Here is a 23,896-nt window from a genome sequence, read left to right as displayed (position 1 = left end):
TGGGAATCGGTGTATTTTTTGTCATTTTGCACCAACTCAGATCATATCTGGGAGTTGCCACCCAGATTCCTGACATAACTAAAGAAGGCCTTGTGATTATCTTTAGTGTCTTGTGCAATTTTTCTTTCGAAGCTGGCCTTAGATGATTTTATGAGGGATCGTAGTTTCTTGCTAGTACTGATCAGAGATGCCTTCCCTTTTTGGGATTTTGCTCTATCATGTAGTAGCTTCCTCCTTCTGTTGTATAGCTTATTTACGGCTGGGGTCCACCAGACAGGTCTCCTGCCTTTGAAGGAGTGAGTCTTGGTTTTATTTGTGATAGCACGATCCATGCATTCTTGTAGGTGTAACGAACAAACAATTATCCACCACAGCAATGGAAGAAAAACAGTTGCAGCAAATACGAAAAGAAATCCTTTATTGCCACAAGATACAGACTTAGCGCTTTCACCAGTAAACTGGTATCCTCAGAGTCTGTTCTTACACACTTCCTTCCACATTAAATACAAACCTTACATCCCCAATCAACCAATTAATCACTTAATTAAACAATTTTAACCTAGCTCATCATTTTTTAAAAAGATATATATATATATGTATAAAATATCTTATATTTTTTATTTTTTATTTTTTATTCATACCAATTATCCATGTTGTGTGTACAATCAATTTAATGGTTATGTAATAAATGTATATATATGAAATTACAAATAAATTCTAATAGAATATTAAGTTAAACAAATAGCTTCTCATATGTTATATTCACTTGTGTATTTAACTAGATTTTTACTAGGATTGATATATCCATTTGTAAACAATTATTTGTGTGTGTGTATGAAAAAATGAAATAAAACTATTATTACAACCAAATGTATACCAAAAAAATATATATAACCTTCCTCATACTTTTTTCATCTTCGTGTCCCTATTCAATAATTAAGGAACATTTTAATTCTACTGTGTTGCATTATATTATTGCAGCCCTCCATTTTAGGTGGGGTTTTAAGGAAATATGGTCATTAAGGCCGGGTATTTGGTGGCATTGAGTCTTATTTGCCACTCTGTTTCCAATACCGCCACCCTATTATTCATATCTCCTATTGATGATGGCATAACCCTGTCTATAATAAAAAACAAAAACTTTTTAAAGTTATTACAAAACCTACTGTGTAAATAAGAGCATTATGCTCATCTTTGTTCTTAATACTTCTAACATGCTCACCTATTCTCTCCGTAGTTTACGTGTTGTCATACCAATATAATAAGCCTCGCATGACACACAGGATGCCAAATATCATAACACTTGGTGTTGCAATTACAAACTTACCAGGGCATGCCAAAGTGCGTGGTAACCCCTCACACATGTATAACCACCTGCTTCTGCTATAACTACACACATTACAGTTCCATTATTTTATTTGCTGCAACTGTTTTCTTCCATTGCTGTGGTGGATAATTGTTATTCTTGTAGGTGTCCACAGAATGCATCTGTAAAGGATTCTGCGGTTTGGGCAGTATTTTCCACTGGCCCGGGGGCTTTGAAGGATTCCACCTCGGTTTTGAGAAGTGTGAAATTTGCTTTTGAGAAATTCTTCACCGTGGTTTCCTTGGCTGGGGGTGGGGATGGTATGGATGTCCAGTGAGATTAATGTATGGTCTGATCTTACCAATGAGGGGCATACCTCTGGTGTGGAACATAGAGTCCCCATGTTGGTGATGACCAGGTCCAATATGTTTTCCCCTCTTGTGGGAGTGGTGACCAGTTGTTCCATAGCATTTGAGTTTATAAATTCTAGGAAACGTTGGGCGAGGGTGTTGGGGCTTGAGTAGTTTTCCCGGTCAATGTTTGGGTAGTTGGAAGTCACCCAATATTATTGTGTTTGGAGAGACCTTCATATTCTCTGTTGTTCTCAGGAAAGCCGAGTGGGGTTCCTAAGTTTGGGAGGGTGGTCTGTAGCAGGCTACAAACTGAAAGGCAGTTTTGCCCACTGTTAGTTGCACATGGATGGTCTCCGATGCTTCGTGCAGTGCCACTAACCTGGAGGTGTGGGTATCTTTGATGCATATGGATACTCCCCCTCTTTTTGTGGCTTGGTCCGAGTTTTGGGGCCGAAAAGCATGGTATGAGGTATAACCTGGTAGTGCTGGGGTGCTCTTGGGAGCCTTGAACCAAGTTTCTGTTACTGCACAGATATCGATATTCTCCATACTGAGGAGAGCCAAGAGTATGTGCATGCTGAGGTTTAGACTTCTGGTGTTCAGCAGCATTACCCTTAGTTTTTTTTCCCTTGTGTTGTCTATGGAGGTGGGTTTGTCTTTTGAGTCTTGCCTAAAAAAGGCACTAGGGGGTGGCAAGAGCCTTAGCCAGTATTCGAAAGCCCAGGGGTGACCGGTGCAAGCCGTCCCTAGCGATGCAACGTGGCTTGTCGAGCATGTCATCCCAGGCTGACAGACACTGGATCCCCTTTGAATGACACCAATACTTTAGCCAATTGTTAAAATTGATCATTTTGTCTTTATACTGTGGCATCATTCTTGGTAAGGGCAAGATGCTACTCAAGGTCAGGGTCATACCGGCCTGGGCTACATGATCAGAAAGCTCCTCTATGTCTCTTTTCATATAGTCCAGGGAGGTACGTCTCAGGGCATTCACACCAGCATGGACAATGACGGAGTCATATTTGTACTTGCTTTGGAGTGACCCAAGTGCTTGTGTTATGTGGTGGATCCTGGCACCCGACAGGCAGCTTACAGTGACCTTCTCCTTGTTAAGTCTGGTGAGTGGAACGTCAGTGTGTCTGACAATAGAGTCACCTATTACAAGGTTGATTGGATGTCTGCTTTGGAGGTCTCTGCTTCTTTGGCAGATTTTTATTTAGAGCCTCTGAGTATGTTTTTGTGTGTTTATGTGTTTGGTTTGCTGATGCGCTAGGTCTATGTGAGACTGGATTTGTGGTGTGTGTGGTTACCTTCTCCTCCTGACTGACTGTGCCAATACTGGGTTGAGAGAGCTCAGCCTCCAGTTTGGCTATATAGTTGCATCTCTCACATATATTTGAGCTTGTAGGGAGGAGGAGAGGGTGGTCTGTGTACATAAGGCAGTTGTAACATTGCCTCAAGATTCCCAGATTCACCAGCTGGACTGGAGAGTAAACCCGAAAGTGACTTTTGGACATGCCAGAATAGTATAAGGGGACTGCTTTTTGACTGATCAGAAAGGACCAATAGGGAGCCAAGTACTTATAAGGAGTATAAGGGGGTGTAGTGCTTTAGTTTATTAGTGTTTACTTATAAGATTACTTATAAGAGCAAGGGCAGGGCTTTAGAATGAAAATAGAATGATTACTTTGAGATTTATAACAGTTCTAAGGGAAAAAGTGAAGAGCAGACTTTGTGGAGCCGGAAATAGTTTAAACCTGTTTAAGCAACACTGCCCGATGCTGCGCTATGCGCAAAATCTCGCAAATGCGGGTATTAAGGCAGGGAAACTGAAAGAGATAAGAACTGACCCAAAATGGCCAATAAGCTACTAGTTTTGGGGCTGAGACCACTCCTCCAGGGACAGACAGGCTGCTCAAAGCTCCCCACTCTCACTGGTGAACAGAGAAGCTTCCTCCTATCCAAGTAAGGACATGGGCAACATGTTTTTTTTTTTTTTTCAGGAAACCACAGAAAACACTGTAAATGCTATAAACAGGCTAGCGCACTTTAGTGTGTAGCCTACAACAGTTATACAATACAAAAACGACTTAGAATGATATAGAACAAGTGCAAAACTGTAAAAAGCAGGAAGGCAATACAATTAAAACTTTTTCAAGCACAGATCAGTTAGAAACTCGCTTTTTAGGCGGGAAAAGGCAGTCAGAGCAAACAACAGAGAAAAAAATACTTAAATCTGGAAAAGTCTCTCTTAGGTCTCTCTGTTGCCTGTATCACTCTGCAGGACACCACAAGGAGCTGTGCAGAGTTGTATACTGGCGCAAAACCGCGCAAATGCAGGTTTTAAAGCTGGGAAACTGAAAGAGATCGGAATTGACCCAAAACGGCCAATAAGCTACTAGTTTCTGGGCTGAGGCCACTCCTCCAGGGACAGATAGGCTGCTCAAAGCTCCCCACTCTCACTGGTGAACAGAAAAGTTTCCTCCTATCCAAGTAAGGATATGGGCAACACAGGAACCTATACCACAGTCCGGAATTCAGCAAGCCTGAAATCTGGACTAATCTATTTCAGCAAAGGCAGGAAAAGAGAATATACATACATATATATATATATATATATACATATATATATATATATATATATATATATATATATATATATATATATATATATATATATATATATATATATATATATATATATATATATATATATATATATATATATACATATATATATATATATATATATATATATATATATACATATATATACATATATATATATATATATATATATATATATATGGGGTACATTCAAACATCAGGCCACACTCTCTAACTCTCCTTCCTACACAGCTGCACTGTTCTGCCTTGCTACAACACAGGTGTCACATGTGGATACAGCCTAACATTAGGGAGGTATATATAGGGACAGACTGCAGGTAAGCCTATTACACAGCTATGGAGTTTGTGCATGCTACATTACATGTTAACATGACTGTCCTGCAAGTGGTGGGCTCTGAAACTCATGTGTCCATCATAACGGCTTTACTTCCACCACCAGCTATTGGCCACACTAACATACATGTCTTGCGGTACACAACACACACTATGATGGCTTACATCTTGTCATTCAGTGCTGATCTGCACAGTTGGCAGGTATGGCCCACTGCCCACAGGGACAGACACTATTGTCCATAGCAGTTGTTCAACAGGACATAATTACAACAACACTTGATGGCACATATAAATCATTCCACATCATCTATCCCATTATTATAGACCAAGTACTACATTCAAATACATACATATATGCTTCACGTACCTGTTGTGGGATTGTCGTCTCTTCTGGATACAGTTTGCTGTGTCCCCTTGGTTTACTTGGGATGTCTGTAGGTTCAGTTGTTAAACAACTTTATATTTACTGGATGTTTGTTTGTTTTTTTTCTCTCTCTCTCTCTCTCCACTACATGGATTGAACTGCTTTGAATAGATTTAAGCATGGATTTTGTAGGTGATGCACATGATCAGATGATGGCCTCTGCACCAATCAGTATCCACCACTTGCTACCTGCATGCAGCCTGCTGTGTGGTACTTCCAATTACCACTGTCATTGCAACCCACTATTATAAATTACTAAATCATGTGGTCGTGGTCACTTTACCTTTCCTGTATGGAGGACATTCTTCCTATGTGTGGGCAGCAGTGTTACAGACAGCAGGTAGCAACACCTCTTACAAGAGGACTTGCAGACAAAGGCCAACTACATATTTGTATAAGGTTCCAGACCTACAGACAGTGTGAGTAGTGTTGTTATATGCATTGTATACCGCTAGTGTTACAGGGTTTGTGTGTACATACTAGTTTAGCATGGACTGCAGTCTGTCTGCATAGCTCTCAACTGTGGGCCTATCCACATGATGGCCAGATGATTGGCCGTTATGTTTTGCCTGTCCACTACACAGGTCTTGTCTCAGATATATCACTGGCATTCTTTATACCTTGTCTTGTTATTCGTTTACTTCTGATCAGTTGTTTGTTTTAGGGCTTGGTTTTAACTTTGTGCCTAGCAAAAGGATGAATTTAGGACATACATTGTTGGATTTAAAAATGTTTTGTCGTAAACTAAATTTAAATGTTTTTTCTAGTATGGAGTTTAATAAATGTCTGTTTGCCAAACCAAGTACTATTACTCCCCCCTTAACTAACACCTTATGTGTTTTTGAAAATTGTTGCAATGAAGACATCAGACAATGTGTTCATACTAAGGTAGATTATAGGTTTTATAATCTTACTAGAGCTCAAAGAACAGCCTTAAAAGAACTGAGGTCTTTAAGCCACCTTTGGTTTATGAAAGCCAATAAGGGAGGGGGGCTGGTAATTCTTGAACAAGATAAATATGTCAACTCTATGGAAAATATGCTAAGTATTGAGACTGAATATTCATTAGTTAGTCAACAGCTGGTTAAGGCATATCACAGTATACGTTCTATTTTATATGATCTGTACTAATGACATGAATGATTTTATGTTAGTTGAACATCCACTTTTGGGAACCATGTTTGGTATCCCCAAAATTCAGAAAAATCTTGAAAACCCCCCATTTAGACCCATAGTATCTTCACCTAATTCAGTCACAGAAGGTATTTCTTTAGTAGTTGACTATATGTTAAATCCACTAGTTCAAAAATTAGGTTCATTTATTAAGGATTCATGGCATTTTTTGGATTTGAATAGGACTTTTAGTTCTGTATATTCCTTTGAATCTAATAAGAATATTTGGTTTACAGTGGATGTCCAATCATTGCTTACGAGTATCCCCCATGACCAAGGGGTTGATTTTGTTAGACAGTTCTTGGGAAATGTAGCCCACCTTCATTCTGACAGCATATTTGTTTTATGCACCTTAATAGAACTAGTGAAAAGAAAAAAGCACTCAGCTGCTGCTCGCCTGCAAACTTCTTTGATAACACAGCACAGCACACCCACTTTTTACTGGGTGTGCTGTGCTGTGTTATCAAAGAAGTTTGTGGGTGAGCAGCAGCTATCTGAGTGCTTTTTTCTTTTGAATTGTGACTGTTTGGCACTTGGTCCGTGGTTGTTGTTTATTTTAATAGAACTAGTGCTTAATAACAATTATTTTCCATTTAACAAGAAAATGTATAAGCAGCTAAGAGGGGTAGCTATGGAGTCCGCTGAGACCCCAGCTTGCGCCAATCTAGTTCTTGGGTGGTGGGAGCATAGTGTTCTCCAACGTATTATGGAGCAATATCATGTAGTTTTTTATAGCAGATATGTGTTTTTTTTGTCCTGGAAGGTGGCATAGACTAGGTTCATTCTTTTTGTGATACTAATTCCAGTGATTTTTTTTAAAAATTGTACTGGGGAATGCTGGGCTATCAGTGCATTTTTTGGATGTTACTCTGACTTGGTATACTTCTAATTGTTTCACAAGTGGAATACATAGGAAGGAGACATTTGTTAATAAGTATTTGCATTATTTGAGCAACCACCCTGTGTTTATGAAAAATAACATACAGAAGGCTCAGTTTATTCGTGCTTCATGAATGATTTCTGAAAAAGCTGATTTTGAATCAGAAGTCAGCTTTATACAGAATATGTTTTTGGTTAGAGGTTACCCCCTCAGATTTACTTGGCAAACTAGCTAATGAAATTAGAACAAGAAGGGCTACTGATTTTCCACCGATTTTGAAAAATGCTTTTACTACTATTACAAATAAGCCACATGGAGTCACAGGTGTTAACAATTTAAGTAATTACAACACTAACACAAACACTTTTGGTGGTATTTGTATTTTGGATATGTCTGTTGATGCATTTAACATCAGGTCTATTATTACTAGAAACTGGAATATCTTATGTGGAAATAGCAAATTAATACAAGTTGAAGGTGATAGACCCAATTTTGTATATAAAAAATTGACTGTTTAAAAAATGTTTACAATTTGACTCCATATATAAAAGTACCACTGACAACAGCAGACGCTGTAAGGGGATGTATAAATGTTTTTTTTGTTCTTCATGTCGTTTTATTTTAGAGGGACCCTATACTGATCTACCCTGTTTGAACAGGACATTTTCCATTGATGGTGTATACAATTGCAGTACTAGTGGCATAGTCTATCTTGTGGTTTGTTCTGTGTGCAATGAATTTTATGCAGGTATGTCCACACGACCACTTAGTAAAAGAATTAAAGAGCACTAGTATTGTATTGGAACTAAGAACATCAACAATGCTCTATTTAAACACTCCATTACATGTAGTGATTTTAAAAAGTTTCTGTTTGTTGTTTTGGAACATGTAATATAAGGGGGGGGTCCTTTAAGGACCAACTGGAACAAAGAGAAACTATGTGGCAGCTCAGGTTAGGGTGCTGACAAAAAAACTGGTATTAATGACTCAGTGAATATTAAATGTTTTCTGAAAAATAGAAGACTGAAGATTTTAAAATGAACTGTCTATGTTATGTTATTAGATGTGTGCCTTTAAATGACTGTATTCCTTTTGCTAGTGCACTTTAAGTAACTGATTGTTTTATTAGGAAATTATTTTGATTTGATATACAAGGGGATGCTGCTGTGTGCATTTTATTTCATTCTGAAGAAGTCTTTTGAGAAGAAAGCGATATTAAACTGTGTTTTTCGCTACTGCTGGTGGTTTCCTTCATTCTTCGGTCAGACTGGTGGTTTGGTTTTTGCTGCTGCTTCATCTTTTGGACTGTTGTTTTTCCAAGTGTTGATATTGTGTTGCAAGGCAGATCTGTTTGGCTGTGGAGGAGGGGATGATATCAATAATTACAAGATGTACTTAAATTGGGCCCCCTCACCCCATTAACGGTGCCGTTGGTCATATATGTATTTGTTGTGTTCTCTTATATATCTGTAGATATAGATATATATCTCTTTACATATATATTGCTATATATATATATATATATATATATATATATATATATATATATATATATATATACAGCTACATATATAAATAAATTTCCTCTACTGTTGAATGACTGTGCTGGATGATATGTTTGAGAAAAATAGTTATGTAAATCTGACATGGCTTAGTGGTAAATCACTTTGGCTATGGTGTGCAGGGTCCTTGGCTCAAGACTTGCAAAGGCTGTTTATTTTATTGCTGGGCAGAACAAGGGCTGTTAGATACAGGGTGATTAAGGCACTTTTATGCAGTTGTAAGTGGGTTTACACGGATTTGCGTGATGGTAAGCAATGCTAACTTCCGGTTAAATATGCTTACAGTGAGTTAGCTTCAAAATTGCTTAACCTGTGTGCGCACTGCTTACCCCCGTGCAAACACGATTAAACCCACTTACGTCTGCTTAAAAGTGCTTACTCCTGCTTACCCCTACACTAATTTCTTTAAAAGAAAAGAAAAGAAAAAGGGGTGATAAGAAAGTGGTGAAAAAGGAGCACAAAGAGGGAAAGACAGGGAAATAGCGAGGGATGTACAGGACGGGTGTAGGGAAGGTCCATAGCTGCCCATTTCTTCTATAGCAACAGCAATGCATATACAGTGATTTGGAGGCAGATTTGGACACTCACACCCCTGAAAGAGGGGTGAGGACAACAATAATATGTTGTGAAGCAAATTAGACCAGAATACATGTGTCTAGTGGAAACGTGTGAAATGGGCAGCTATGTATGGGATGAGACTTTTTTTTTGGGAACAGATTGCCCCCCTTTTTTTCTTTAAGGTGAGAGTGGGATGTTGGGGAGGGATAGTAGATATATTTGGGGAGGTAGGCTGGGTAGGATGACAGACAAGACAGCATACAGGGGTGGTATATGAGACATGTGGGGGGTGAACACTTTGGATGGGGAGGGGTGTTTGGAAGTCGTAAGCTGATAAGCCCCCAAATGGAAACAGTAGGACTGAGGTCTCCAACCATGGCCAGTCACCACTGCACCTTCACGGCCCCAAAGGTGGCTGTCCTGGGGGCTGGGTAGGAGGGGCAGGCTGAGCCTCTAGATGGGCCATGCAGCCCTCAAGCTGGCGTAGCTGATCTCCGATCTCCCTACAGAGCTCGCTGCGCACCAGACCCCGGACCCAACAATGGGTGACAGTTTCCTGTCAGCGCCCGCTCTCGGGGGGGGGGGGTGAGTCCCATCCCCTGAGGTGGTTCCACCAGAAGGTGGTGCAGGACGACCTTCCCAAATGTGGTATGGTGTTTCAATTTTAAAACATATGTGGGCTATCAATAGTCAACATATTCCAGGATTAGGTATAACAGCATGCATAGATATTCGCATTAACCCAAAACACCAGATATGGAACAGTTGCAGAGCAAACAGAATACATACATACATGGAACCACAGTGGCCATTACAATAGCATGCAGGTACACTGATGGCAGCATGCCACCAATGTGGGAGTATTTCAACATGGCACATGCAGAGAAACAAATGTCAATATTTATCAAATAGGACATATGTCCCAACAGTAGATGTAATTGTACACATACCCATTGAGTTGTGTATTTAGATTATTGTTGTAGATATGGTGGGGGGAGAGAGATGTCAAGTAACAACTTGTATATCCTTGTAGTTCTCAATACTTTCTTACTCAGAACTGTAATCTGTACCTTACAGGTATCATTACACTACCCTATGGCCTTAGTTTGGACAGTAGTATGTTTGTAGACAACTATATACGTGAACTGTGTTTTACCTGCAGTATACACCACACCTCTTACCTGGTATACCTGTGGAGGTATTATTTGTTAACACTACCTGTTTCTACGCATATTCCCAGATTCCAGGTAGATGTTATGCACATACTTCTCAATCTCTTATTGCACACACCCCTGGGCAAGGCTTGACAACACGAAGGTGAAACTGGGACATATTTTGATAATTTCCCTCATAAACCTTTGGTGAGTTGCTACAATGACAGGTTTTCATATACATTTTCTGAATATTTACAGGTCTGACAGTCAGTTATATGTCGTTAAATGCTGCCTAAATGTCAGAGATCATCACACTGATTTGCCAGAGGGACAGGGTAACAGGCAGAGGATATGGGCAAATTATCTGGACATTCTGAACAAATCTGTACAGTTGAGGGGTATGATTCTGCATACAGCTTACTACCACGCCCAGGATTCGAACCATGGCTGTGTCTGCTAAAAATTAAACAGTGTACATCACAGTTGAGTGTGCTATTTAGATATTGTTGTGTATCTCTTCACTGATTTCTGTCTATAAGTCTCCCATGGTTTTACAATCTGACCTTGTAATTACAACACTCTTATACAGGGATTCCTAGACAGTTTTATTATGTAGCAAAGTGTGGATGACAGTGATGAGTAATTCCTTATTATTCAGAGAAACTGCAACACTAACAATGCCATACAATACCAGAGTAAACAGTACCAGTCCAGGATTTCAATCTTTTATTTCCAGGCACATTTTTCCTATCTGACAGACCTGTGGAGGGAATGTTTGTTAACACTACCTGAATGCTGCCACACACATTACCAGATTCCATGTTATTATTATGCACATACATCCCACTCTGTTACTGCACATACTCTGGTCATAGCTTCACCACATGGGAGTAGAGATGGGAAATCCTTTGCATATTAGTCTCATAACATTTTGTCACTTGCTAGAGTCACAGGTTTGTTCTTATAGATATATTTCTGATGGTTATGATATCTGACAATCAGCTGTATGTCATTATTTGCTGCCTAAACTTCTGGGATCATCCCACTGATTTGCCAGGGGGACAGGCAGGAAATGTAAGCCAATTATCTGAACTTTCTGACAAAATCAGTTCAGATGAGGGGTATGATTCTGCATACAGCTTACTACCACTCCCAGGATTCGAACCATGGCTGTGTGTGCTACAAATACAACAGTTTATATCTCAGATGAGTGTGCTATTTGTATTTTGTTCTGTATCTTTTCACTGTTTTGTAAGTCTCCCTAAGTTGTACAATATGACCTTGTGATTACAACAGTCGTATACAGACATTCCTATAAATTTTATTTATGTAGCACAGTGTGGGTAACAGTGCTGAATACAACAGTACTATTAAGAGACTGCAACACTACATTACCATGTGATACCAGAGTAAACACAAGCAGTTCAGGAGTTAGAGTTTTATTGCCAGGCTATAACCCTTTTATTTACATACAACCTATATGAGACTCTTCCTGCCATATTGTCTGGTTTATTTAGTACATCTCATACACAATACAGGTTTTATACTGGCAATTAACTTTCTACTATTCTTAGATTTATTTCTTATGACAGTACATGCAAGATTACTACTAACCTGCCTCGCGACGCAGCCTCTGCAGCCTACACACATGGGCTTCCTGATTCACAGTTCACTCCGCTGCCAAAGACATAAGAGGAATGTTTAGCCATACCTATCCATAATATACATGAGCTGGCAATTATTAAACAAGTAGTAAAATGAGTACTTACACATTGCTGGGACATCACTCTGCCTAGCTTCTTGGATCCACTGATCCAAGTGCTCCCTCATCCTCCATTTCAGGTCGGCATAATGATGCCTGACCTGCTCACCAGCTTGAGTGATGCCAGTTGAACTGGTAAGGTCACAGGCGAGACGGTCCCAGGCTTCCATTTTATATTGGGAACCCTGGTACTGGCCCTGCAGCAGTCTCTCTTCATGGTGTTTTATCAGGAATCCTGCCATGACCTTGGACTCCTGGATGCCCCAACGCTGCACTCGGAAGCACGATCCCTCTCCAACACCAGCCATAGTGCCTACAAGAGGAAGCTGCAACCAGTTCTGAGATGTATTCCCGCCTGTGTGGTTTAAATAAGACTGATTTCCCACACTCTGCCATACTAAGCTATGGGCAAACCTGCTTACCTAAGGTTGGCATTGCTTAAAGGGGTACACCAATGGGCAAATCGATTTAGCTGGGCTACGCATTGCTCACACCTAGTAAGCAGAGGTGTGCAATGCTTAGCATTGCTTATTTTAAAATTTGCACACTATCTGCTGTTTGGCATTGATTTAGCACTCATTACATGTTATATATTTCTTTAGTATCCATGATTCATGTGTACATACACTGCATGGGATACTTGGGTCTATTGGAGGATTTCACCACTTTATTACAATGACACCTCACATCTCGACTTAATGCAGTACTCCAGTTCACATATATATGCTATGTAGTAGGTTATACAACATAAAACTGTTTACAGATTCCTTTCACATGTAATTTGTGATTTTGCTATAGTGAGGATCTGTTATGGTATACCTCAATTTCATGTACAGCTGTGATGGCTTACTGGTTAACTGCTGTGACTTTAGTGTACAGGGTCCTGGGTTCAAGACCTGCAATGGGTGTTTATTTTGTTGCTGGGCAGAACAGCGGCTGTTGGATACAGAGTGATTAAGGCACTTTTAAGTGGGTTTGCGTGACGGTAAGCAATGCTAACTTTTGGTTAAATATGCTTACAGAGCATTAGCTTCAAAATTGCTTAAACTGTGTACACACTGCTTACCCCCGCACAAACAGGCTTAAAACCCACTTACTACTGCTTAAAAGTGCTTACTCCCACTTATCCCTGCACTAATTTAGAAAGAAATAAAACATGGGTTTTGGGGAAAGTGGTAGATTTGGACACTTTATACATATTTTACACTATTTGCTGTATGGCATGTATTTACCATTCATTACACATTATAACTTTGTTTAGTATCCCTGATTCATGTGTACATATACTGTATGGGGCACTTGTGTTTACCTGTGGATTTTACCACATTATTACAATGACACCTCACATCTGCACTTAATGCCGTACTCCAGTTCACAAACGTATGTTATTTAGTAGGTTATACAGCAAAAAAAATGTTCATAAATTGCTTTCACTTGGAAAATGAAATTTTCTACAGTTAGGAATGAACCGGGAATGACAGCTTGCAAAACGAACACTCTGACCACTGCACTACTGCAGTACTGCTTCAACTGAATGTATCTTGCTATTAATCTTGTTGTGCTATTTAACCTACAGTATGCGTAGCTAAGCAATAGGCACACCCGCGCATCTATGGTTAAATTTAATCTGTTTGATAAAAAAACATTTCTAGTGTTATTTTCTCTATGAAGGGACAAGTTTCCCTTGTTTCACTTATTACTGTGGATTTCTGCATGCATCTGCACATTTGGCAGACATCCTAGCAACCCCGCTATGAGTGTTCTCGCTCACTGTAATTGCCAAATGGCAATTCTTGAGTGCAGGGGCATGTATATTGTGAGAGCTCTGCTCTCAGACACACCCCTTGCACTCATCCACGCACCGTGTCCGTTTAGGAGCAGAGGCAGCGCGCCTTCATAACTATGCATGGCGCGCTGCCGTGCTGCTCTTAAACGGTCGTTTCCGTGCAGGAATAAGCTACTTCTGCACAGAACCTTACTGAATCCCGGGGATACACACAGTCTCCTCTGGTTTCATACTCGCATTCCCTCACACAAGCATAACTCTCAACCTCTTAGCACAAAAAATCTGGACAAAGCCCCAAAAATAGCACAAATTTTAAATATTGCTCTTGTAAACTTAGGAAGTTGCTAGAATAAAAGGTTTTGTATTGCAATGCATTTTCTGAAAGATATAAAGCCTGAAACCTAAATGCCTGTCATCATTTAGTGAATTCACTCCTCACTTATTTGCCACAAAACTTCAGAAAACCACAAATTTTATGAGGTACAGACAAAAAATATGAGGCAAAAATCTGGACATTCTGCGAAACTTTGAACAGCTGAGAGCTATGCATACAAGACTGCACTCTCTCTCTCTCTCGATCTCATACAGTCTCCTCTGCTTTAATACACACACATTCACTCACACACGCAGACAGAAAGAAACATACTCAAACATACAGACACACACATGCACTTTTTTCTATTTTTCTTTACATTCGCTAAACAGCAAAAGAGCTGCTTAGCGAGTGTAAAGTAATGGTGTTAGTTTTTTGTAGTCCAAACTCCATGGCAGCTTGATATGTTGCTGTGAAGCAGTGGACTTGTTTTTCAGTGGTCATTACTTGTACATTAATACCCTGCTGGAGAATGTTCGCTCTCCAATCAGGATCCTGATGTAGAGTTTGCCCATTCTCTAAGTAATAACAATTAACTCCAAGATTGCTGTATATTGAAGGAAAAAGGGAAAACTCCCATCCTAGCACTGCCCTGACAAATTTTAAATTTCCCATGTTTTATAATAAATGCAAAAAAATATGTCTGCATATCAAATTATTGGCAAAATGTAAACAAAAGCACTTTAGTACACTAATCATCAAGCGACTATAGCTAAACAGCTAACAACACTGCAATACCCATATGTACAAAGCAGGGCTGTAACAAGGGAATCTGACACTCATAGTAACACATCCATTTTGCACCCCCTCCTAACTATGAAACATATGTATAATATATAATGATCAGCTGGTATAAGTACCACACACTAACTGATGCCTGTGACTAGAGTCCCACCTGCTATGCCCTTCTATGCTCTAGTAATGAATGTAATCAACTGCATTTTTTTTCTAACTACTGATACATCAAGATCTGGAAGGGAATGATAATGCTCTTTTTAGTATTACAACAATGCAGGATATTAAAAAATATATATATATTCTTATTTCTGGGAAAAAAACTGAGTAATTGCAGAGAAAATATGATGCTAAGAAAATTATAAAATTAATAAGTATAATGGTGTGGCTATCATTTTTACAGGAAAAAATGAAATAGTACTGTAAAGCAATACAATGAAGAATATGTAAGAAACAACAAACTTTCAAAAGAAGACACAACAATAATTTAGAAAGAGGGAAGATAAAAACTCATTATATAGAGACAAATGGTATATAATACCTCCAGGTGAGATGGCAACCAACTACCGGTAACGTTTCAGTGGTATCCATTTGTAAAAGCCGTTGCAATCAGTGGGCCCTAAAATTGTACAATTGGTAACTTGGGTCAGTTCTCAGCTCATGTATGTGGCAAGATAAATAAATGGATTCTGAACGTGTTGCCAGCATGAATTTGTTTTATAGAAAAACAGAAAAAAACAAAACAGGCTTCTGACCTGCATATTTCTTAATTTTTTCTTATTCCACTTTTTTACTAGTTCTTCAAAAGAACTGTGCATTAATTAAAAAAAAAAGACAGAGACTGAGATGAAGGAAGGTATGACATGCTAATCAATTCAAGTAACATGCAAAAGTTTCCCACATCTTTCATTTACAAACAAGGAACCAATCACTTTCCCTTGGTTAGCAACTATACTGTGTTACTACAAATATTAGAGAGGCTGTCAATCTATGCCATGAATACCAGGATCTTCTGAGCACATATGCCTAAGTACCACAGAAATTGACAATGACAATTATAGCAGTGCACCAAGCGTGGCAAGAAAGACTAAAAAAGGCACTTGTGAGTTTTGGGACATTAATGAACCAAGTGGTGTGCTCATCTGTGAAAGACTGACAGCCAGTGTACAGATTAGGTACAGATTCATGCCAGCATACACGTTTATTAAAGCAAAACAGTCAGAAAGACAGCATGCATCATTGTTAGACTTTAGTTTTTATGCAAGTACTTAACCAAAAACATGTGAAACTTTGACAAAGACTAATCAGTGAAACTTTCCTTAAAATTGGAAGGAAAATAAACAAACCTTTTTTTCATACATTGACACACATTGGTAATACTAAGTTTAATTGCATGACATCTGTGAAGACTCTAATTGGTACAGCTGTACAAACCTGTAAAGGCTAGAAAAACAATATATAATCTAGCCAGTGACCTGATGCAAGACCAGGTCATCATTTAATAGCAAATGAAGTCACTAATTTAAACAGGCACTCTGCATTAATGTAAATAAAAAGAGATACATAGAAAGTCTTAAGAGAAAAGAATATACATTAGTTAATAGATTTATGCATCCCTGAAGACCTACATACATCCTCTATGTGGCAGACAGGTATCACTTCCCCTGTGGATCTCTTTACCCATAATATATTTAAGGTTGCAAAACAGAAGTCCGACTAAAAGCTGTCTAAATTTAACAACCTTTAATTAAGATGTCACAGCCTAGCAGAATGCCCAGGGGTGCATCCTGCCCTGCCACTCAGCCAATGATCTTATTACGTACTTTATCACTTATTAAGAACCACAGACTCGCCAGCTGTGTGGACTACACAAAAATCTACATGTAGCATCAGAGTGGTGCTACTTTGACCCTTTGTTTTCTATTTCCCCTCTAAATTACAATTTTAATGTGTGTGTGTGTGTGTGTGTGTGTGTGTGTGAGAGAGCTCTCAAGACTCCAGCTTTTTTCCTATTATTGTATTACCGCAGTGATATCCTTTTGATTCTAAAAAGATACCACTCTCCCTATGAAGAAAGATAATTGCTATTCAGAATGATTTCCCTTATCCTGTTTACCACAAAGTAACATTATCCATTTTCTGTCCACAGCTAGCAGCATGGGGTCCGAAAATACGACTTCTCCACTTAGCAGGTGCCTCACAAGTATTTTAAATTATTTATAAAATACTGACATTTAATGGAGTTTTTAAACTTTAATGTTCATACTGCTTTAACTTTAATAATCTACTAAGGTAAAGCAGGTTTCCCCATGACATTTTTTTTATTTTACTAAAATGTCAAATAAAGAGCACATGCAGGTTTAATGTATGCTTATTAGTAATATTAGACCATCATGTAAAAGACTGGACAGATGCATGGAAGAAAACAATGCAAAAAATGTACTTTTTGTTATGAAATAACATAAAACAATTAAATACAACAATGTGAATCTAGACGGGCAAAATAAAAACATTACTTACAGCAATTCCATGTCCAAAACCCGAACCTGGCTGAGGGCTGGCTGCAGTTATGTAGTTACCGACACCCGAATCTTGACTGGCCGTACCATACAGGTCTGCAACTGGACCTGGGCTATTAGCCCCTGGAAATCCTCCTGGCCTTCCTGGATTGGTGCCTGCTGGGGAAGCGGGTGCGCCAAAATTCGGTTGAGCACTGTAGCTATTCAAGACTGGTGTGCAGAGAATAAAGCTAGGTATGAGGCAGGAGCCCAGCACGCATACTTTTCAAAAAAGCCAGACAGTACAATGAACAGCCTAGGCCCAACACTCAATCAAGGCCATGCGGACAAGAGCAAGTATTTAATGACAGTCAGCCCATACTACCACTAAAAAGCTTAGAGCCCCAAATACAAAGAACAATCATTCAACACACTACTTGAACCAGAGACCGTAAGGTGCAGATATCACACCAAACTGTCACAAATATGCACAGTATATACATACATATATATATATATATATATATATATATATATATATATATACACACATATATATATCTGTAATATCGATCAACGTTTGATTAGATGCTCATGCACTAACAACAAAACAGATCTTTAGACGGGGCACATTGAGACAGCATTCACATCCCATGCAAACTACAAAGGAACTAGTTTTAGACTATATGTTGTATTAAAAAAACAAAACACTTGGAATCCTAGTACTGTTATTTGGAACCCACTAAGTCTTAAGAGTTTAAATGACAGCGTTAGTCATTTTATTTAACTGTCTGCATGTCAGAAAGGTGTGCATGAAAGTTGATGAGAAAGAGATGACAGTTATCATAAGGCAAACAAAAATAAAAGTAAAAAATCTGTTCAGTAATAGTGTGGTACATGAAAGAGGAGAACTGGGTTCTAGCTATATAGTCAGACCTGCAGTTTGTAAAACACACTAAAAGCTCACTAACAGTTTATGTGCTTACCTACCATTGCAGTCTATCTTCTTGTACAATGTTAGAAAATAATGCCCAGTTTGTGCCAACTGAGAGCCGTTAAGCAAGTCGACTTTTTTTTTTTTTTAAAAAAAAAACAAGCATACTCTCTCCTCGTGTTATGGTACTATACAAAAGAAAACATACATCTAAATTAACACAAATTCATGAAGTTGATATTCCCAGATTAAGTACACAGACACACGCTAAAATTACTGCGCTTGGTGATGATTCTGGTCAATGGAATGTGGAATGATTGGGGTACGAATTTTGCATCTACTGCATGCAGCAACACTCTCAGAAAAGGACTGTTTAACACCGGGTGGTGTGTGAGCACTGGTATGTGCCAACATAACTGCATCTGGCAGATTACATTTTTTTGTTGGAAAACTGTTCATCATTTGGTCTTTCAGGCTTGACTTTATGAGATTCCAAAAATCAAGCATCAAAAACTTATATCCGTTAACAAGTAATATTTCTAAATTGTACATTGGACCTGCTAATGCAGACAGTATTTTAAATTACGGCCTTCCCCCAAAATTTCCTGTCAGTTACTTTCTTACTATCAACCCAGCCATTGCATTACTGATCAAAGCTTCCAGAATAAACAGATTAGTTCACATCTTATTTTCTATTCGTTCTGTATGCACTGATCTTACATGATAAAGTGACAAAGTTTTTGGTGCACAATCTCCTTCCTGTACAACTGCATAACCTTGTAGCTTCCTTATAAAGACTAATTTTCTTAACTTCCAACCTACACCTTTCAATGGAAATAAAAACAACTAATGCAGTTTCATAAAAAAGAAGTCTGAACTGCAACAGTGAGAACAGCAGATCGCAAATAAGAGCCCATGCCCTGAAGAATCTGAAAAATAAAAATAATACTTCCTAGTACAACTATAAAAATGAATTAGACTAAACAGTAACACTTTATTCTGTATTTTGCTGTTGCTTCACACCCTGTGCCCTACTTATAGTATATAAAGGCACAAAAATGAAACGCTACTTAACACAATGTGTGGTAACAGCTACCAGTGCTCATTTCTGAATCTGTCTTACATGATTAGTGTAAAGTTTAAAATTCTTTAATAAATTTAAAAAAATAACAAAAAGACCCATATGTGAGAAAGCGGTTATTTTTTAAGTAGTAATGAAAGTTAATATGACACAAGTGATGCATCAACACAGGATGACACTATCATTAAAATTGTCCTTGAGACACAGGGCAAGACTCAATAATAGGTCTTGGTCAACATTACAATACAAGTTCTCCAATCATGACTGGACTACATGAGGCACTAGGAGTGGCTGAATGCACTGAGCACATGGTACAGAATGCCCAACCACATACCTCCTACATACTTAAGTCTTACTTCTGTGTACACTACTGCTTCTGGAACCAGTCTTCTCGGCTGGGAGTGGTCACTCTCTTTCTTACTCTGGAGCTGCCTCTCAGGGGAAGCCCTGGGTAGGTGTGGAGTCACTCAAGCCCCAGGCTGGTGCTATCCAGCTAGGATTTGTACCAGCAAATGAGAGGGTCATCTCAATGTAATACAAACTGCAGAAAGGAAAATGTTGCATTTGCACATGCACTAATAGCTAGTTGGAGTACCTGGCCTTCATGAAAACCAGCAGAGGGATGCTTAATAGGACATCCTTGACTGACTGTATACTTCTACAGGAAGAGTTCAAGGATCATACGATGAATGACAGAAATATCTGAAGAGCCATGACTGGTAGAAAGAGTCTGTTTGATCTTAACTTCAATGGTGAACTGTTATGAGACATTCATGTATTCATGTCATCAATACCAAGGACACATATTTACTGCATTCATAACTGAGCAAATAAAACTCTACTCACAGGGCATCCTTGCTTTCCCTTCTCTGTACACATACTCCTTTACTATACGAGCAAGTCATCATCACTCCCATTTTACGTATTTTTCTAAACCAAAGAAAACTATATTCCCTTGTAAACCATATTACCATGACATTTCCCAATTTTTTCTTGCACACATTATCAAAAGCTTTCATGTCACACACAATTGTCTTGCAATCTGTTTGAGCAGTACAATTAACAACCTCCTTAGTAATAAACATTTCCTTCAGCTGTTTATCATCTCTCCCATAAATGTATTAAAAAATAATGTAATCTTAAACCTTTTTTTCATAATCTTTAGATATAACTTATAATCTGCATTTCTAAAGTTAATGGTCTCCAGTTTTTTAATATCTTCCTTTTTACATTTTTTTTTTTTATAAATAAGCTTTATTCTTCACAAACGTCTTTACATTGAGTGCCGTATTCTAATCATTTATTCATTATAGTAGCCAACACTTCTACTTGTTCCAAATTCATTTCTTTAGAAAAATCTTTATCATAGGCCATTTAGCCCTGGTACACTCTTGATATTTACCTCCTGCAATACTTTCTGTAACTCCTCTAAGCTTATTTCCTTTCTCAAAGAACATTATGTACAAAAACTCCCAACACCCCACCTTCCACCTTCTTTGCTAAACTTTATACTACATAATTCATTAACATGATTTACTACAACCTTCACAGGCTTATCTTTATCATAATACCCGTTCTACGTTTATATAATATACTAACCATTTTACCTTCATCCACTTTTATCATATTATCCAGAAAGGTGTTACCTCTTCATTTCTTCCTTGCAAAAATACCTGTGGTGATACAACAGCCATCTTACTTTCACACATTTCTTCTCATATAATTTTCTTCCCTAATGTATAATTCCCATCTCATCTCTTTGTAAAACATCTTCAAGACCATCCATACATTTCTTATATTCATCTTTTTCTTTCAAAATAATTTATATTTTTCTTTATAGAGTACTCATCACTGAGACCAAAGATTAGGAAATGGTCACACTGTTTTATGATCAGCCAATAACATTTCCATTTCCTACTGAAAATCTCTCTCTTCCACTATATCCCCCATCAATATCTTCAAGCACTTCCTTTCCAAGTACCTCTTCATCAAAACCTTTCTATCTACACCCCCTTTTGACAAGAAAAAAGTTTCTTTTACACCTCCTGTGTTTCATTCAGAACCTCAGAAAACAATAAAAAAAAAATCTATCTTCGGTCTTTATTTTCCTCTTGTAAATGTATATTTTTTTTATCCACCACTTGCAGTTTTTCACATTTCATCATATACCTATAAACTCTAATACCTGTGATTTATTTTTCCTGTCCACTTTCTTAAATTGCAATGACAATCTCCAACTAGAATAACATTCATTTTAACAATTAAATATGTCAACTCTTCAAACATAATTACTGTATCTTTAATATTAGCATAAGCATAGACTATTTTATTCTGACTATCCTATTTTTTTAAATTTAATATCATATACCATGGGTCTATATTACTTCATCAAAAGCTTGAATGAATCGCTAATCATCTAACGCAAATCAGCGAAAGCTCAATTAAGTGAATGACGTTCCAGCCAAACATTACCTAGGGCAAAAAAACTAGAAGGCCAGCTACTGACTAGAACAAATACAACAACATTTAAAGCCCTGCAAAGTGGGAGGATTTGCCTCCTCACACCTCTCCAACTATATATACCAACTTCGAGATCGCACTACAGTGGAGAAAAGGGCAAATCCTCGATGATGGCCAACCACATCCTTTCCCTAGGAAATTTTTCACTGAAACGTTCACTTAATTGACCTTTCAAGGAATAGGGTTCGATGATTAGCGATTCGCTCAATTAAGTGTTTGACAAACTGATACAGACCCCATACCACAGCCTTGCCTGGTATTATAAACATCACATCCAAAACACTATCCCTGAACCCAAATCCTTTCCAAAACGTCATAGAGTTCGCACACCCTGCAACTCTTCCATATGCTGCTGCTGTTGTTTATCTAAAAACCTTAGTACCTTTTAACCATACATCTGTTAATTGTTTTTGATCATTTCAAAACTATATGATGTCTAACAATTTTTAATTCTGTTTACCACAACAGTTAAATTATCATCTTCCTCTTTAGGCAGTCAGTTTTGGCTTCAGTGAAAACTTTAATTTGTGTACTTTATAATATCTATAATAATGCTACCACTTTCCCCATGTCCATTAGTAACATGATCATTATAAAGTTCAGACGTACTTTGCACTTCAGTATTAAATTAATTTTCCACTTTTTCATTAGTAATATATGTTTCTAATGAATTATTAAGTTCACCATTATTAGTTATATTAACACTGACAATTTCTTTTGAATGAACATCAAACAGCTCACCACAAACGTTTCCCAAATCACCCCTCTTCTTTCCTATTAGGAACATCAACAGTATCAAAAATGTCCTGTGACATGTTACAACTGAACCAAAACTACACATATTTACTGCATTTCCCATTAAAGACTGTTTCAGTCATTAAGTAAATGTTCTCTACACTGTGCACATCATTTTCTTGGGACAGTTTTGGGTCCACAAAAAACTTTGGGCTGACCCCAGTATTTCAACATACCTTCCCTCCCATTTATTATAATCATACTAGGCAAATGTAAAGTACAACCATCTCATATACAGATATTTACTGAAAACACCCAAGTCCCATTTCAAAAGCATGTTTTATCAGTCATTTTGCATAAATTAAACATATACTGACATTTTTCAGCTTTTTTTTTCTGTACTACATTTGCACTTTGGTCACATATTCCTTCCATGGAGTGCAGACTTCTTGCAGAACAAAACCATTAAAGAAGAAAAGATTCAAAAGTTATTGTACATAAGGACTCTGACTCTGATCTTAAACCGATCCTAATTCTTACATCTGTAACATCGAATACTAACAATGCAACTAATGTGCTCCAGGCAACATTACGAGTCTAAAACAAACCAGACAATACCATTTTTCTGTCACATTAACCTGAAGTGGCTCTTTTTCTGCAGGAAACATTGCAACAACCACAGCATAAGATCTCCGAATATTCCCTAGTGAATACTTCCCCTCGAGTAAAGCAGTTTGAGAAAAATAAATACATCAGTGCTTTTCAGCACAACAGCAAAGTTTTGAGCCTGCTGAATAAAATAATCAACTGTTGTACACCAGGTGTATCAGAAATGAGCACAAACTCCACGTTCACTGCAGATGCATGTGGTTCTTGGCCTGCAGTACATCCTTCTGTTGGAAAACAATTCTTCATTGCTTCTGACCATAAAGCAGCCAGCTCATGGATTGTTTCCTTCTCAATTTTATTTATTTAACTTACTTATTTACTGGCATTTGATTACTGGGAAAGTTTGACTGAGTAGGTGCCCATTTTCAGCAAAGGCCCACCCAGAAAAGTTCCAAAGTATTACAAAATCATTTTAAGGACAATCATTTTACA

At 38.0% G+C, this 23,896-nt stretch overlaps 1 protein-coding gene across 19 annotated transcripts in view; it reads right to left on the bottom strand.

Annotated features, from left to right (window-relative positions):
• MSI2 (musashi RNA binding protein 2) overlaps positions 1–23,896 on the bottom strand; it is a 2,403,248-nt gene that overhangs the window by 87,925 nt on the left and 2,291,427 nt on the right. For 17 of the 19 annotated variants that reach the window (XM_044054614.1, XM_044054620.1, XM_044054630.1 and 14 more), the window contains 2 exons: positions 17,548–17,756; positions 15,569–15,646 (listed from right to left, as the gene is read on the bottom strand). The exons of 1 other annotated variant lie outside the window; for it this stretch is intronic. In XM_044054614.1, the coding sequence (XP_043910549.1) occupies positions 15,605–15,646; positions 17,548–17,756 (251 nt within the window). In that variant the 3' untranslated portion in view covers positions 15,569–15,604. The remainder of the gene's footprint in view (positions 1–15,568; positions 15,647–17,547; positions 17,757–23,896) is intronic. One more of the 19 variants, XM_044054616.1, reaches the window with a different exon arrangement.

This window comes from Protopterus annectens, chromosome 13.part0, assembly GCF_019279795.1.
Source record: "Protopterus annectens isolate FY-2018-M chromosome 13.part0, PAN1.0, whole genome shotgun sequence".
Lineage (NCBI taxonomy): Eukaryota > Metazoa > Chordata > Ceratodontiformes > Protopteridae > Protopterus > Protopterus annectens.
This window is presented reverse-complemented; position numbering and strand designations above follow the sequence as displayed.